This window comes from Tenebrio molitor, chromosome 6 (assembly GCF_963966145.1).
Source record: "Tenebrio molitor chromosome 6, icTenMoli1.1, whole genome shotgun sequence".
Taxonomy (NCBI): Eukaryota; Metazoa; Arthropoda; class Insecta; order Coleoptera; family Tenebrionidae; genus Tenebrio; species Tenebrio molitor.
Genome location: NC_091051.1, coordinates 2,342,934 through 2,358,385, shown reverse-complemented (window position 1 = coordinate 2,358,385; position 15,452 = coordinate 2,342,934). Strand labels below are relative to the sequence as shown.

The following is a 15,452-nucleotide window of genomic DNA, read 5'->3' as shown; positions in this document are numbered from 1 at the left end:
CGCTCGCGGTCGATTTAATTTTAGCAAATGGAGGGGCGACCCTACACAACAAACAGTTATCGCCGTCGTAAACATTTATTTAAACAATTATCGCCGATCGCAACTCGCGAAGCTCTCCACGAAATGCAGATTTGCATTTTGATGTTGGTTTTCGCGCGTCTGGGGGCGACCTTGAAACCCGACGTCCTCCTCCTTGTCGTCGACGACTTGAGACCGGCGCTGGGCGTCTACGGCGACAGGAATGCTCGCACCCCCAACATCGACAACTTGGCCTCCAAGAGTTTCGTCTTCACAAACGCATTTGCACAAGTACGTACTGAACAAAAGTGAACAGTGGCGGCACCAGGGGGCACCCCAATGGTCCTGCTCAAACCCATTTGACCTTCACATCTTCACAAACAATTCTGACAATAACAATTTTCATATATTTAGGCGAACAATCTGCTGAAATTATTCTTTTCATAAACAAATTCAAAGGTTGCTGTGACAATCTGACGTGGCGCGAAATTCAAAATTTTGAACTGCCGATCTGGGTACTCCACCTTCAAGGTTTTTCTTTTAGACTGAGTCCTGAATCAGTGGTTCGTTTGCAGCAAGCTCTCTGCGCCCCCAGTCGCAACTCTCTTCTAACCAGTCGCCGCCCGGACTCCCTCCACCTCTACGACTTCTACAGCTACTGGCGCGACTCCGTCGGCAACTTCACGACTCTCCCTCAACTCCTCAAAGAGAACGGCTACTATACCCAATCTGTGGGCAAGATTTTCCATCCGGGGATCTCGTCCAACTTCACCGACGACGCTTTGTACAGCTGGAGCGGCAAGCCTTTCCACCCCAAAACCGATGCCTACAAAGAGTCGAAAGTTTGTGTCAACGCTGACGGACAACTCGCCCGCAATTTAATCTGTCCCGTGATCGTGAAGTCCCAACCTGGGGGTACTCTACCCGATCTAGAATCTCTCGAAGCCGCCTCCGAGTTTCTAGACAACAAAGACAAAATCACCGGCGGCAAACCGTACTTCTTGGGGGTGGGATTTCACAAGCCCCACGTTCCGTTGAAGTTCCCCGTGGAGTACTTAGGTGTAAAAAAACCGGAGTAGCTGGACGGGTAGTGACTCCACTTTTTCCAGATTTGCACCCTAGGGATGAGGTGGTACTGCCGACGAATCGGTGGCGGCCGCCGCTCTTGCCCCCAGTGGCGTGGAATCCGTGGCTCGACGTCAAAAATCGCGACGACATTCGCCGCCTCAATCTGTCTTTTCCTTTTGGGGTGATGCCGGACAACGTGACGAGAGAGATAATCCGCAGCTACAACGCCGCCACCAGTTACATCGACGATCTCATCGGACGGCTGTTGAAGAAAGTTGACTTGGACAGTACCGTCGTGGTCTTGATCAGCGACCACGGTACAAAAACACGAATTCAAGCTTCATATATTGCAATGTTTCATTTTTTGCACTCAGGATGGTCCAGAGGCGAACACGGCGAGTTCTCGAAATTTAGTAACTTTGACGTTTCCACTCGGGTCCCACTCTTGATCCACGTCCCAGGATTGAGCCGTGCGGAAGTGATCGTGGATCAACTTGTCGAACTGGTGGACCTCTTTCCTACGCTAGTAGACCTCACTCAGGCGGCCCCAGCTTTAGAGATTTGCGCAAGAGACGGTCACAACTCGAAGCTGTGCACCGAGGGGCGCAGTTTGGTGCCGATTTTGGTGGCGAACGAGCGCAAACAAGTATTTTTTCTTTCGCACCAATCAATTCTTTGTATCGGAACGAGTTTCAGGTTTCAACAGGAAAAAGAGCAGTTTTTTCGCAGTATCCGCGACCTGGGGCTTTCCCCACTCAAACCCCGGACAGTGACAGACCCAGGCTCAAAGATATCAGTATCATGGGGTACTCGATAAGGACGCCGAGGTACAGGTACACCGAGTGGATTAAATTCAATCACACGTCTTTTATGGCCGACTGGACAACAGTTTATGGGAAGGAATTGTACGACCACCTCATTGATCCGCAAGAAAACATGAATCTGGCCTCCAGAGGGGAGTTAAATTTCGTCACGAGTTCCCTGCGAAAGCAACTGATCCTAGGATGGAGATATGCTTGAATGAGGCACTTGAAATTCGTAAATCTGTATATTTAGAAATAAGACCAATAATGTAGACACGTGGTATAAATAAAAAGATTTTCGTCAAGACTTTTTTGGAAACGTTTGAACTGGCTTTGACCTTGATCTTGTTTCGGAACGCACCCCAGATTTGTCAAAAGCTGTCATCTGTCAGCTGTCAACTTGTATTATAATTCAATAGTAGAAAATAAATAAATAAATGCAATATTTGCTTCCTGTTCCGTTTAATTATCTTGTAAACGGCGATGGAAATAACGGAATCGTCTGAAAAGTCAGTTGCGCGCATGGAACAGTGAACAGTTGTACACACCGAACCGGTGGAAAAGTTTCGAAAGACCTTTGGGGGAGTTTCTCCGGGAAGGATGTCCGAAGATCGAAGAAAAATGAACCGGCCGAGCACCGGGACCGTGCCAAAAATCAAGTGCAGGAATAACACGTCATACGTGAACGAGAGGGACAGTCCCAGAAGCTGGACCAACAATCTGGTAAGTGCGTCAAAGCTTCCGCGAGCATCACGGTGTCCTCCGTCTAAAAATAGGTTTTATATATAGCCGACACGTTGATTCCTATTTCTGGCATGTTCCTTGTAGGCGGCCGACTTCCACAGGCTGAATCTGTCCGACTACTTGAGGAATTCCAGGCGGAATTTGCCGCCTCACTGTGGGATGAACGCCGCCACCGTCGACGAGCAGCGACACCTGAACCCCACCGGTAAGTAGTCCGCGTGAAATTCGCGTCGTGACCCGATTTTGCAGTGAATGGAACTGTGACGCCCAACACCAGCTCTTCCACGTCCAGGCGGAACTCGTCGGGGACGGTGCCCAAGTGCGACAACATCACCAAGTACCCCGACAAGCGGCAGATCGAGGACAAGCTCAGCCAGATCCGGGAGTACCTCCAGATCACCACGTCGCTCATGTCCAGCATGAAGAACACCGACGACCAGGTGAGTTGGGGGGCCGATTAGCCTAATTAAAGTAGTTGATGAAAATTTCGTGTGTTCAGTTGGGCGACGCCGCCGAACGAAATAATTTGGCGCAAATGATTAACGATTTGAAAGACAGTGAGACAAAATTAGTCAACATTTTAGAGAGTATTGGCGAGGATGGGGCCGAGGCGGGGGACAGAAACGAACAGGTGACTGTGTGTAGTGTCCTTGTTGTCTTAACGCCCTGTCAGGCTTGTTAACACCGCGTCTTCAGTGTGCTTCTCATCCACCGACTTTCATTTTTTTCGTTGAGATAGTTTTCTGATCACGATCGGTGAACATGATCGCTTTCCAGACGGACAGAAACGACAACTACTCGGAAGGGGACAAGGTCGACCACACCAACCGCGAGATGGAGCTGCTGCGCGACCAGCAGATGACGCTGCTCAGTCTGCAGCAAAAGGCCGAGAACAAGCTGAAAGACGCGCGCCAGATCCAGGAGAAACTCATGATGGCCCAATGTGAGTACGTTCCAGAGTCGTCTCGGTCGTGCGGAACTCCGTCTGTTGCAGACAACGTCAACAACACGACCACCCAACGCGACAAGAACCTGACGAGCGTCCAGGACTTCGACGCCGCCATCAGAGAACTCGAAGAGAGAACCAAAAGACTGAACGAGCCGCGAGGTTCGAATTCGAACCTCCAAGACAAGCTGCTCGCGGAGGTGGACAGTCTGCAGAACCAGATCGTCAACTTGCACAACGTCAACGACGACAGAAACCAGCTGATCCAGGTGCTGGACAATCGCGACAGCGAGCTCCGCGCCCAACACGTCGAGCTCCAAAGCAAACTGAGCGAGTTGCAGACGAAGAAGATGCAAATCGACCAGCTGGTGGCGCAGCTCCAGAATCTCGAGGACGTCGACGACGACGACGTCGGCGTGCAGGTCAGAAGGATCGTCACGATGAAAGACCAGCTGTCCAAGTTGAAGGACATGCTGGAAATCGTCAAGACCACGGAGACGGTGATGCAGAACTCGAATGGCAGTCTGGAGGAGCAGGAGGCGGCCTGCGACATCTGCACCAAAGCAGAGAATTTCCTGCAGAAGGACGTGGAAAAGAGGAGGACGCCGGTGCCGGTGCAGCACGAGAGCAACGTCCGCTACGACAATACGGGGGCGCTCAACAAACAGGTCAACAAGAACCCGATGACGTACGACAGGCAAGCCGGGTTCGGGGGCGCCAAGCCCAAAAGCAGCACCAACAGCAACAAGGTGGCCTTGCAAGTGGAGCTCGAGGCCAAGAAGAGGGAGTTGGAGGAGATCATGGGCAAACATAAGGGTAAGTCGAGTGGTGACGACAGAATTGACGTTAAACGTCGTGAAGTCAGTCAAATTTAAGGCAGAGCTGCCAATCGCATAAAGCAAAAAGCACCACATGATCAAATAAAAATTAGAGTTAAAAATGACATCCAAGTTACCTATGAAAAGTAAAAGCCACTCATTCTTGTTTGAAATGTCATTGTTCTTATTTAGTATTTTATTAATTAAGCAATAAACGGTAGTATTGTGTGTTTTATCATTTTCACAAGATGGTTTTTACTTTGGACAACAAAAAATGTATGTTTGAATCGTGTTTTGTGACGAGCATGTGACGATTCTCTAATCGGTTATGTATTGTTATGCTTGCATAAATATTAGGTGATCATCGATTTTTGCTTTTCATCGGTAAGTTTGGTGTTTTATTTATCATGCGGTGCTAGACTGACAGTTATGGAATCGTCTTTGTAGCTGGCACTTCAAATTTGAATCATGACGTCGGCACCGACAACAAATCCGAATTTAGCTGTTCAAGCAACGCCTACTTCGATGCGGGACCCGGGTGGGTCCCCATGATGCCGGATCACAACCGCTTCGACTCGAGCGAAAGGTAGGCAAGAGGTAAACAGAAGAAAAAATGTAAATTGGAACGTATCACTTGTAGCGACGAATGTCCGGAAGACATCAACGAGTACCCGGCCCTCAACGGCCACCCCAACCAGCAGTTCTCCATTCCGGTGCTGAACTACCCCCAGATGAAGCCGGAAAAGTGCCGGTCGGACCACAGCGCCGACTACGTCCACTTGCAAGACCCGGACCGTCTCTCGAGCATGCCTCGTACTCCCGAGCGCAACCCGCGCGAGAGGGCGCGCTCCAACAGCGAACAGGGCGGCAAGAACCAAGTGCAGAAGCAACTGGAGCTGATCAGGAGCGTGTGCGACTCGATGTTGGAACAGCAGCAGAGCGTGAACTTGCGGAACAACTTGACACCGAGCTCTCTGTACTCGGAGCCGAGGAGGTTCGCCTCGCCGAATCCGCACTCGATGAACGCGCTGGTGGAGTCGCCGTGGGCGCAGGACCCCGCCGCCTACCCCGGATGGTGCGTTGAAAGCTGTGAGAAATCACGGTGACCCGACCAGTTGTTTCAGGTTGGCCACGAACACCCTCCAGACGCAAGCCTTCATGCTCAACACGCTGAACCAGTGCTGCCAGATGTTGTGGTTGCAGCAGCGCGAGCTCATCTCCTTGAGACAGACGGTGAATCAGATGCAGGAGTCGCACTTCGACAACCAGAGCCATCTGGCGTCGCCGATGAATCCGGAGGCGCGCTCCAGGTCCAACCAGAAGGTCAACCAAGTGGCGGCGGCGTGCTCGATGCCCAACTTGAACCAATACAACATCCCCTCCGTCAATCTCGATCCTTCTTATCAGAATAACATGCAGAATGCCAGATTGCTAGATCAGTGTTTGAATAACGCCAATTTGTCCGGCAGCGAGCACATTAACAACAGCGTTTTGCATGCCGTCAATGCTAACATTAACCCGATGCCGTCGCAGATGTGGAACGGACAAGCTCTGAATAACCAAGTCGCCCCCGGTAACAGAGCTAACAATTACTGGGACAATTTCCGAAGGTAATCCAAACCAGAAAATTTTATTTTAGTTTTTCGTTTTGTGTTTCGTTTTGCGTTTTATTTTCGTTCCCCTTTTACCCCAAAACCCATCCCCCCATCCACCGATCGGGGCGAGAATCGATCGACTCTCGAACAAGTGAGATTCTGAAAGGTGGCGCCTCCGCGACCGATGACCACACCCCCTATCGTTTCAGCTACTCCCGCCAGAACCTCCTCTCGACGAAGAGCAACGAAGGCTTCCAGAACATCTCGACTTTGGAGCAGCGATCCAACAACCCGTTCGCCATGATCTCGATGTCGAAGAGCAACTCCGACCACACCTCGTCGCAAGAGAACACCCCCCTGAGGCGGGCCCAGTTCGGACGAAACTCCTCCGACAACAGGAACAACTCGGCCGTGCCCCCCGACGTGCTCAACGTCAATCACAACGTGAACAAGTCGACGGATCCGAGGAATCTCAACGAGAACGACTACGCCTTCGCCTACAACGAGATCGGTTCCAACAACTGCAACATTCCCGAAGAGCAAATCTTCAAGGAGTGCGTTTCGGAACCGACCAGTCGGAGGAACGAGTGGCACGAGGAGCAAGTCGAAGAGCAACACCCGAAGTGAGCGAGTCCGGCGAGGGGAGTGTCAGTGCTTGAGGAGTTGTTGCAGGTCGAAGTTGTTCGAGGAGTTGCGCGAGAACGTCTACAAGGAAGTGGTGACTTTGATCTCGGCCAACGAGACGCGGCCCCACTTCCTGATTCAGCTCTTCAGGGACTTGCAGATGATCAGTTCGGACCCGTTGAGACTCAAGATCCTGCAGTCCATCCAGACGATCATCACTCACTCGTTGATCTCGTCGAGTCACCACAACAGACAAGTATGCGATCGGTCGAGCGGGAGGAGCGACGATCGTGATCGGTTGTTCCAGGTGCTGGAGCCGCAGCCCCCCGATCCGGTCATGACCGACGGCGGTTTTTCGTTGCAGTCGACGGTGTGGTCCAAGTCGCTCAAGAATCCGGCCGTGACCTCGAGGAACACCTTGCACATGGTGCGTCCAAATCCAGCGTGAAAAATCGTAATTGTCGTTTTTCAGGAGAGCGAAACGGCGGAAAGCGAGAGCGTCATCAAGGAAATCATCCCGTTCTTGAACGACCACGAAGACGACGTCATGACCCATCCGTTCTTGGTCACTCTGAAGCAGGTGTTGCTCGAATCGGAGTCGTTCCAAGAGACGGTCCGCGATTCCGTGTTCAAGAAGCACTTCTCGAACGTGCTGGACGAAGTCCTGGCGCAGTACCACGGGAAAAAGTGAGTGTCGAGGAGTCGAGCGTAAAAGTGGCTGAACGTTGTCGCGTTTAAGAGTTCGAGACGTGAAGATGCACCTGATCCAGACCACAAACGAGCTGCTCAGAGGCGAGTTGTCCTTCATACAGCTGATCCAGGACACCTGTCCGGAGAACTGCGACGGCAACGACATCACGGCGTTCGATTCGCCGCCCAGCGCGGCGACGAACGGCCAAGGCGACGCCGTCCAGATCCAAAACGGGGACCTGGCGGAGGCGGATCAGGGCCGGGTCGAAGACGACGACGTCGAGGAAGAGGGTGCGGTCGGGGGGTTCTGGGAACTGCAGTTGGACCCGCCCCCGGTGAGTCACCACGAACGGGAACGCGTCCAAGTCGCGATTATTTTTGGCGCGATCGTTTCTGTCATCGCGATTTGGACGGATCAACAACGAAAATATGTTTCAGGTGAGCACCGAAGAGGTGGACGTCGCGGCGATCGACTTCCAGAACTCCGCAGAAGTAGGTAAGTTGCGATCGGCGGGGGCGAGAGACTAATTCGGGGCGGTTCCAGTCGCAGACCCAGTTCATCAAGCAAGGTTTGGATCAAGTGCCGACTCGCTTGCCCACCAAGTCTCGCTCGAACACGCCGAGCAAAGGTAACGAACCGTCGTCCGCCGAGTCGTCCAGACTTTGACCCGCGTGATTTCAGATCGGTCGACCTCTTCTCGTTCCGATCATCCAGATCAATTTTAATTTATTCATATGTCGCATACTCAATAGGATATTTTAATTAACAATGAAATAAACGAGAAAGGACTCAACTGAAGTTTTATTTGACCAACACAAAATACAAAAATATTAAACTCTTAACTAACTAATGATACAAAAGCTCCTAACTGTTAATGCGACTATTTACACAAGATTTGTCAGGCGTGATTCGAATTTCCTCACAAAAAATCCGCCGCGGTTCTACAAACCGTCACTGTTCCAGTGATACAGAGCACAACCATGCGTCTCTTTTAGCAACTCTTCCAGCAACTCCTCGCCCGGATCGGGTTTTTTCTTGGCACTTATTTTTTCTGAGGAAAAGAGCGGGGTTGAGATGGTGGGTGCAACGGCAATTAAACTACAACACTACGCTAAAATCTTATATGTAATGGCCCATGATGCACCGCGGCATGTCAGCGACATGGCGCAACTTTGCCTCTCGATTTGGCGGCGTGGGGGCGGGCTCGCAGCCGAAAGGACTAGATTCTGAAATGCAATTGTCGAATTAAGATCGACCCCACCTCCTGCAGCGTTAAGCGGCGACTAGGCAACCAGCGATGCTGGTCGCGCTTTTGAACGGTGCTGCACCCCACGCTGGTGCGGACCGCGCTGTACACTAGCGATAAGCGCAAAATCGATGCGAACAAATCAAAAATCGTTCGGGCAAATTCGACAATCGTGGGGCCCCACGGGAGCCCCGTTCGCACTCCCCGGGGTTCTAAAAATAAACACGACTCACCGTTTTGCCGCCGCTTTTTGAACTCCCGAAAGTTGTCGGCGAGCTCCCAGGCGCGCTTCCGGCTCCCGCGGTGGCTGGCGGTCTCACATTGGACTTCCATGTAGCACGCGTGGGGCTCCAGGGACTCGTTCTTCCGTTTGTCCAACGGCGCCTGGTAGCCGTAGTATCCGTTGGAGGAGAGGTTCGTCAGGGCCCCCGAGACGCAGTTCATGTTGTCCTGGACGATGGGCAGCATGTTGAAGTTGAGGTTGTCTCGCATTGCTGGAGTAACCGCGTCGTGCAAGCGTCAGCTGCTCGCTTCCTAGTGAGATTGCGTAGCTAAATAAATTCCGGCTGCCGGTACCGCGCCGCAACCAACTTTCACTTCTGACAGTGACGCCGGTTTGGCGCCGCTTTTGCTGCCTTACCATTCAAGAAAACCAAGACAAACTCGAGGAAGTCACGTGGGGCGTGGGGTCCTTTTAAAACGGCAATTTTCTCAAAATTCTACTTTTGAAGGTCGGGACCGTTCGGGCGACGCGACCCAGTCCGAGTACTTTTCCGTTTGGCAGCCGGTCTTGTAAATTGTTTTCTCGACCCCACGTTCGATTATATCGATTGGAAACAACGCGCGACGATGACTTTCACTTTCAGAATTAGACCTGGCGCCGACTATACCCCCGACAAGCCCCAGTTTGGCCCAAGTTGACATTACACCTGCCATACATTTTAAACCAATCGAATTGTCGCGGCGTCAGACCTGCCAACCATACACAAAAAAAACCTTATTTTCTTCTACATTAAAATCTTTCTACGTTCGAAAACGCACAAATTTCGACCAAATCGTTCACATCTATTAAAGATTACTCGAACCAGATCCCCACAAGATTTATTTACGTTTGATTCTAGTATTTTTGAAAAGATCTGAACAAACCGAATCCCCCTAGACAGGTGTCACCCCACTTGTCTCCCCAACCAACTGTCACACTCGCGACATAACCTATTCTCGCCAGTGATGATAGTTTAGAAATTGTTTATTACTCAAATTACGATGATCGAGACTACGCCCTACTCGCTTTTCAAGACGGTGTTCCTCTACTCAGCTCTGATTTTATTCGCACCGATATCGACGTTTTTTGGTTTGAAATACTTCTTCTTTGAAGGTGCGTCACTGGAGAAATCATTTAAACAATGTAAAAGTGTCGCTTTTAGGTCTGATCGGGACTGGAAATCTAGCTAGTAATGTGTGGTCAGCGGTCATGGCGGTGGTCGTTTTGCACATTGCGCTAGGAATGTTCATTTACAAAGCTTACTTTGAAGCAGGCAGAACAAAAGTGGATGAGAAAGTGGATTAAAAAATCATATTACGTTCCATTTTGTAAAATAGTTGTTTTGTATAAGTATTAAAGTTGTGTATGTACAATCAAATACATTTTTATCGCTATTAAGACAGGAAAAAAGTGTAATCTAATCAGGCAAGTTGACTTAAGTCACGTGTCGCAGCGACCTCTCTCGTAAACTCCCGACAAATGTGAAGTACCACTTGTCCCGTTTGATTGGTCGGTCAATGACCGGTGGTGCAGGATTGGTGGGGATTTAGCGCCAAAAAGGCAGCTTAAGTAATCATGTAGTTACTTAATTTGTTTATAAATGTACAAGTTGAAATAAATTTTGATAAAAAGTATATAGATAAAAGGTTTTTCTATCGATCGATGAACGGAGATAACGGACACCGAAATTGGATGCGTCATGTAACGGTGCCGCTTTTTTAATCCCGACAAGCGATGGTTCTCAGTGTTCGGTGATTGCAAAGCGAACTAGACTTACGCAAATGCGAGAATAAATTACAATACATTTGAAAAAAGCAACTCGTCAAAAGAATTACTTAAAAAATAGCTTTGCCGTCAGTCCAAGGTTAGCAGATAAGAATTATTTTTCGCCGTTTTACATTTGTAAAGAGCGCGATAAGAATTCAGTTTAAAAGGTGTCGGTTATTGTGGTGGTGATTCACAAAGACCAACATGAAAGACTTGAACGCGTTGAGCAGGCAAGAACTGGAAGAATTTTTCAATTCTTTCGATCGCGTCTTGTGCGATGTTGACGGTAAGTTTAGCACAACACCATGAATTGTTACACACGGAGAGATTCAGGTGTGTTGTGGCTGTTCCTGGAGCGAATTCCTGGGACGGACGATGGAGTCCGCGCCCTGAAGAAGCTCGGCAAGAAGGTGACTTTCGTCTCCAATAACTGCACCAAAACTCTGCACTTCTACACGAAACAACTGCAGTCCGCCGGTTTTGACATCGAGCAGGACGACCTGATCACCCCAACCCTAGCGATGATCGCCTACTTGAAGAAGCTCAACTTCACCAAAGAGATCTACGTTATCGGCATGACTGCGCTGCGGAAAGAGCTCGAACGTGCGGGATTCAACCTGGCGGACAATCCGGTACTGTTGCATTTTGCCCCGACTCGGTACTAACTCGCCTTGCAGCCAGATCACATCGAGGAGTCCTTGCAAGACTTCGCCGCCAACACCATCGTCGACAGCGGAAAGGTGGGCGCGGTGATCGCCGACGCCGACATCAACTTGAACTACCTCAAGCTGCAGAAAGCCGCCACGTACCTGAAGCGCCCCGAGGTGGTCTTCATCACGGGCGCCACCGACTGCAAGCTCCCCATCGGCCTCAACCACGTGCTCCTCGGCCCCGGCTACTTCCACAAGATCCTCGAGGACATAACGGGCCGCAAGCCCATCGCCATGGCCAAACCCAGCCCGATCCTGAACGACTACATCGTCGACAAGCTGAAAATCGAGGACAAGTCTCGAGTTTTGTTCGTGGGAGACTCGTAAGCGGCCCGCGGCGGCGAGCGCCTAATCTGTCTCGTAGCATTTCAGAAGACATGGCTTTCGCGGCCAAGTGCGGCTACAAGAAGCTCCTGGTTTTGAGCGGCCTGGCCAAGAAGGAGGCCCTCGCTGATTGGACGTACCCCGAAGACTACAAACCTGACTACTACGTCAGCAGCTTAAAGAGTATCCACGATCTAGCGTCCAAACTCTGAATCTGACATCTCTCCTGTTATTTGTCTATTGTAAACACGTAAAACAAGTTTCGAGTCGATTGTCACAATTGATAATGACTGTGTTAAATTAAGTAAATAAACTTGCGGTACTTTTAGCCAAGGTTATACAGATAAACTCGTTTTCTATTTCTATCTAGTGATAAGTAGTGACAAGTAAAAAGTGCACAGTTAAGCATGAAAAATCTGAGCGCCGTGACCAAACAAGAACAAAAACAGTTCTTCGACTCTTTCGACCACGTCCTCTTCGACGTAGACGGTAAGAGCGTGATTCAGAGCGACCGGAAGTATTTGTTTGTCTATTAGGAGTGTTATGGCTCTCCCAGAACAACATTCCGGGCGCCAGCGACGCAGTAAAGTCGCTGAAAAGTCTCGGCAAAGGAGTCTCTTTTGTGTCTAACAACTGCACCAGGACTCACGACGAGTACTACGCTCAGTTGAAAGCGGCAGGCTACGACTTGGACAAGAACGACCTGGTCCTCCCCGTCCTGGCCATGATCGACTACTTGCAAAAGCGCAACTTCACCAAAGAAATCTACTTGATCGGGATGACCCCCATGCGGTCCCAGCTGCAAAAGGCAGGCTTCAAAATCGCAGACCCCGCCCCCGACAGTATCGAGGAGTCGGTGCCGAAGTTCGTGCAGATGAGCATCGCCAAAAACGACAAAGTCGGCGCTGTTATTGCAGATTTGGACCTGAACGTCAACGTGATCAAGCTGCAAAAGGCCGCCACGTATCTCAAAGATCCGGAAGTGATTTTTATCACGGGGGGGTCAGACAGGAAGTTGTGTTTTGGACCGGGGCAGTTTATGATAGGACCCGGGGCCTTTCAGGAGGTCATTGAGGACATAACTGGGAGGAAAGGAGTCCGGCTGGCTAAGCCTGGCTCCGGGTTGAACGATTTCATCAAGGAGAAGTTTGCATTGAAGGATGCGTCGAGAGTACTTTTTGTGGGGGACTCGTAAGTATTTGGACTTGTGGGGAGATGTTATTGGGTTGTAGAGTTCCACAGGATATGGGGTTCGCGACGAAATGCGGCTACAAAAGGTTGCTGGTGTTGAGCGGGTTGACCCAAAAGGAGGAAGTACCGACCTGGAGATTTGCAGAAGAGTTGCGGCCTGAGTATTACGTCGACAGTCTCAAAGATGTCTACGAGATGTTGAAGTGAAGCAGTTGGATAATTTATTGCGAAAGAAATAAAGACAAAATATTTGTACTGGGATTTTTTTGTCAATTACCTACTTACATGGTTTTTTTTCGAGAAACTTTTTGTTGCGAATCCGAACCAAATCGGGGTTCACTTAATTAATGTCTTGGACGAGTGGAATAACAATACTGGAGCGGCTTTGGCACAAATTTGTAATTTCTTCGCGTTATCACTTTTTTGTTTGTTCCTCATAATAATTTCTTATGGCCCTCTTCTCTCGCGTCAATAGAACCCCCCTAGTTCGTTTTGAACTTTCCATTTTAACCTTTTTACAAAATACACTTAAATAATTTTGCAATTTATTTGACAATGTCAATTTAAACAAATGAATAGTTTGAAAAATTAAAAAAGCATAGATGACAACTGGGCAATATGAAAATAACTAGTGATTTAATTTAACCAACCTAACAACTGGAATTTTGATTTTGACAGTCCAGAAGTTTTTTGAATGGACTTTAGAAAAAGTTCCGACCACAGACGCCATTTTGTGGTTTGGAACTTTGAAAGCCAATGCCAAAAAAACAATCCACCTCGAAGCTAACTTCTTCAAGGTCATTTTACTCGGCAACTATAGATCCTAGACTGGACTAGTTTGCAGAATATCAATCTGGAGCTGAGAGAAACCGAATTCAAACATTTTCAATATTTGACCTGTTTTGATATCGAGCAAGGTTGTCTCCCGGTTTTGTTCGGGCAGAACTCGCTCATCAGCCGACCAATGAGTGCGTTTTGCCCGCTCATTGGTCGGCGGGCCAAACGCTCTCATTGGTCAGCCAATAGATGACGCCGGCCGAAATTCGTCGACTTTCGTTCACGCCCTAAACTTGTGCGTTTCGTTCACTCCTCCCCTTTCCCTCTACAAAAAAGACCGCGACTCCGTACAAGCGAGCTGGACAAAAAGACAAAGCTCCACGGGCCACAAATCGACACCGGCCCCGAAGATGGATTCGACCGCCCCAGAGCCACTTTAAAGAAAGTTATGTGCAGAAAAATGAGTTGTTTTTTTTACGATTATCTCGAAAATGAAAAGAAAATTGTACGATTTTCTTGGCTCAAAAGAAGCGCCTTGACGAGAGGAAGTCAATGGCGTAAGATTCATTGCGATATGTTGATTTATAGGGGAACTATGGCCGTTTACATTTTTTTTTCTTCAGCGAAAAAAAAAGACGGGAACCTACTATGTAATTTCTTTAATTTGGTTAAATACCGTCAAGGTTAGATCCGCATTTTTATTGTCGAGAGATAAGACAGTTTATCTCCGTTTAGACGTTAGTAGAGTTGACATGAAGGACCTGCAATCTCTCACCGTCCAAGAACTGGAAGACTTCTTCAACTCGTTCGATCAAATCTTCAGCGACGTTGACGGTAAATCTTCCCTCGAGTAAATTTTGTGTGATTTTCCGATTTCAGGAGTGTTGTGGAACGTCCTGGCGACCATCCCAGGTACTCAAGATGCGGTAAGATCGTTGCAAAAATTAGGTAAAAACATTGTTCTTGTCTCAAACAACACAACAAAATCCCTCGAGTTGTACCACCACCAACTCCAGTCCGCCGGTTTCGATTTCGCAATCGACAACATTATCACTCCGACGTTGGTGATGGTCTCGCACCTCAAGAAAGAAAACTTCTCGGGGAAGATTTTCGCCCTTGGGCCAACCCCCCTGAAGCAGGCCCTCCGACAGGCAGGCTTCCAAGTCGTCGACAGCAAAGTACAATCCACCTGTTTCAATTCCTTAACACTGTCGGCTCGTTTCCAGCCGGTGTGGATCAAAGAGACCCTCCAGGACTTCTCCAGGAGCGTCTCCGTTGACGAAGGGAGCGTCGGCGTTGTCATCTCTGACGTTGACCCCAACTTGAACTACGTCAACCTGCAGAAGGCCGCGACGTATCTGGAGAGTCCAGGAGTGTTGTTCATTTTGGGGGCGACCGATATGAAGGCCCCGATTGGACTTGGGAAAGTGGTGGTGGGGCCGGGGTATTTCCACAAGATTCTCGAAGAGGTGAGCGGGAGGACTGGTCTGCGTACGGCCAAACCGAGTCTACGTTTGGCCCAGTTTGTAGAAGAGAAGTTCCAGGTCAAGGACAAGTCCAGGGTTTTGTTCGTGGGGGACTCGTAAGCGGTGAGTAGGTGCGGAGGTGCTAATTTGAGGGCAGGATTCCAGAAGACATGGGCTTTGCGACTAGCTGCGGCTACAAGAAGTTGCTGGTGTTGAGCGGGCTGACCAAGGAGGAGGCGCTGGAGGAGTGGGGGTTTCCGGAGGAGTACAAGCCGGAGTATTATGTGGACAGCTTGAAGACTGTGCACCACTTGATTGCGGCCGTTTATGGAACTACATTGTAAAAAAAAATTGAATAAACAATTCCTACTTAGCAAATTGAGGTTTATCTGTTTGATGTGG

The 15,452-nt window shown here is 49.4% G+C and overlaps 6 protein-coding genes across 13 annotated transcripts; 5 read left to right on the top strand and 1 right to left on the bottom strand.

Annotated features, from left to right (window-relative positions):
* Window positions 1–27: 27 nt before the first annotated feature.
* On the top strand, window positions 28–2,194 carry Ids (iduronate 2-sulfatase). Its single transcript, XM_069050352.1, has 5 exons — window positions 28–309; window positions 594–1,077; window positions 1,128–1,403; window positions 1,461–1,732; window positions 1,783–2,194. The coding sequence occupies exons 1-5, from the start codon at window positions 28–30 to the stop codon at window positions 2,104–2,106; spliced, it is 1,638 nt and encodes a 545-aa protein (XP_068906453.1). The 3' UTR covers window positions 2,107–2,194.
* Window positions 2,195–2,301: 107 nt separating this feature from the next.
* LOC138132724 (pericentriolar material 1 protein-like) lies at window positions 2,302–8,100 on the top strand. Of its 5 annotated transcripts, none has more exons than XM_069050325.1 (17): window positions 2,302–2,612; window positions 2,718–2,838; window positions 2,883–3,073; window positions 3,133–3,264; window positions 3,411–3,576; window positions 3,628–4,395; window positions 4,845–4,983; window positions 5,038–5,472; window positions 5,522–6,007; window positions 6,202–6,615; window positions 6,665–6,872; window positions 6,924–7,043; window positions 7,089–7,303; window positions 7,356–7,641; window positions 7,745–7,802; window positions 7,851–7,935; window positions 7,989–8,100. In XM_069050325.1, exons 1-17 carry the CDS (start codon window positions 2,490–2,492, stop codon window positions 8,071–8,073), a joined length of 4,032 nt encoding a protein of 1,343 aa, XP_068906426.1. In that variant the 5' UTR covers window positions 2,302–2,489; the 3' UTR covers window positions 8,074–8,100. The 5 variants fall into 5 exon arrangements, with proteins under 5 accessions (XP_068906426.1, XP_068906427.1, XP_068906425.1 ...); XM_069050326.1 differs by having other exon boundaries at window positions 3,109–3,264; window positions 7,745–7,798; XM_069050324.1 differs by having other exon boundaries at window positions 3,109–3,264.
* On the bottom strand, window positions 8,091–9,952 carry LOC138132751 (uncharacterized). Of its 3 annotated transcripts, XM_069050374.1 has the most exons (3): window positions 9,194–9,952; window positions 8,787–9,087; window positions 8,091–8,358 (listed from the first exon to the last, which is right to left on the bottom strand). In XM_069050374.1, exons 2-3 carry the CDS (start codon window positions 9,043–9,045, stop codon window positions 8,249–8,251), a joined length of 369 nt encoding a protein of 122 aa, XP_068906475.1. In that variant the 5' UTR covers window positions 9,046–9,087; window positions 9,194–9,952; the 3' UTR covers window positions 8,091–8,248. The 3 variants fall into 3 exon arrangements, with proteins under 3 accessions (XP_068906475.1, XP_068906474.1, XP_068906476.1); XM_069050373.1 differs by having other exon boundaries at window positions 8,787–9,952; XM_069050375.1 differs by having other exon boundaries at window positions 8,091–8,533; window positions 8,787–9,951.
* A 574-nt stretch (window positions 9,953–10,526) lies between these two features.
* Window positions 10,527–11,964, top strand: LOC138132747 (uncharacterized). The gene is made up of 4 exons (XM_069050369.1): window positions 10,527–10,868; window positions 10,916–11,214; window positions 11,260–11,615; window positions 11,657–11,964. Exons 1-4 carry the CDS (start codon window positions 10,787–10,789, stop codon window positions 11,826–11,828), a joined length of 909 nt encoding a protein of 302 aa, XP_068906470.1. The 5' UTR covers window positions 10,527–10,786; the 3' UTR covers window positions 11,829–11,964.
* LOC138132749 (uncharacterized) lies at window positions 11,965–13,062 on the top strand. The gene is made up of 3 exons (XM_069050371.1): window positions 11,965–12,105; window positions 12,153–12,807; window positions 12,849–13,062. The coding sequence occupies exons 1-3, from the start codon at window positions 12,024–12,026 to the stop codon at window positions 13,012–13,014; spliced, it is 903 nt and encodes a 300-aa protein (XP_068906472.1). The 5' UTR covers window positions 11,965–12,023; the 3' UTR covers window positions 13,015–13,062.
* Window positions 13,063–13,215: 153 nt separating this feature from the next.
* LOC138132746 (uncharacterized) lies at window positions 13,216–15,428 on the top strand. Of its 2 annotated transcripts, none has more exons than XM_069050367.1 (4): window positions 13,216–14,418; window positions 14,464–14,762; window positions 14,811–15,166; window positions 15,208–15,428. In XM_069050367.1, the coding sequence occupies exons 1-4, from the start codon at window positions 14,337–14,339 to the stop codon at window positions 15,392–15,394; spliced, it is 924 nt and encodes a 307-aa protein (XP_068906468.1). In that variant the 5' UTR covers window positions 13,216–14,336; the 3' UTR covers window positions 15,395–15,428. The 2 variants fall into 2 exon arrangements, with proteins under 2 accessions (XP_068906468.1, XP_068906469.1); XM_069050368.1 differs by having other exon boundaries at window positions 14,811–15,173.
* Window positions 15,429–15,452: the final 24 nt, after the last annotated feature.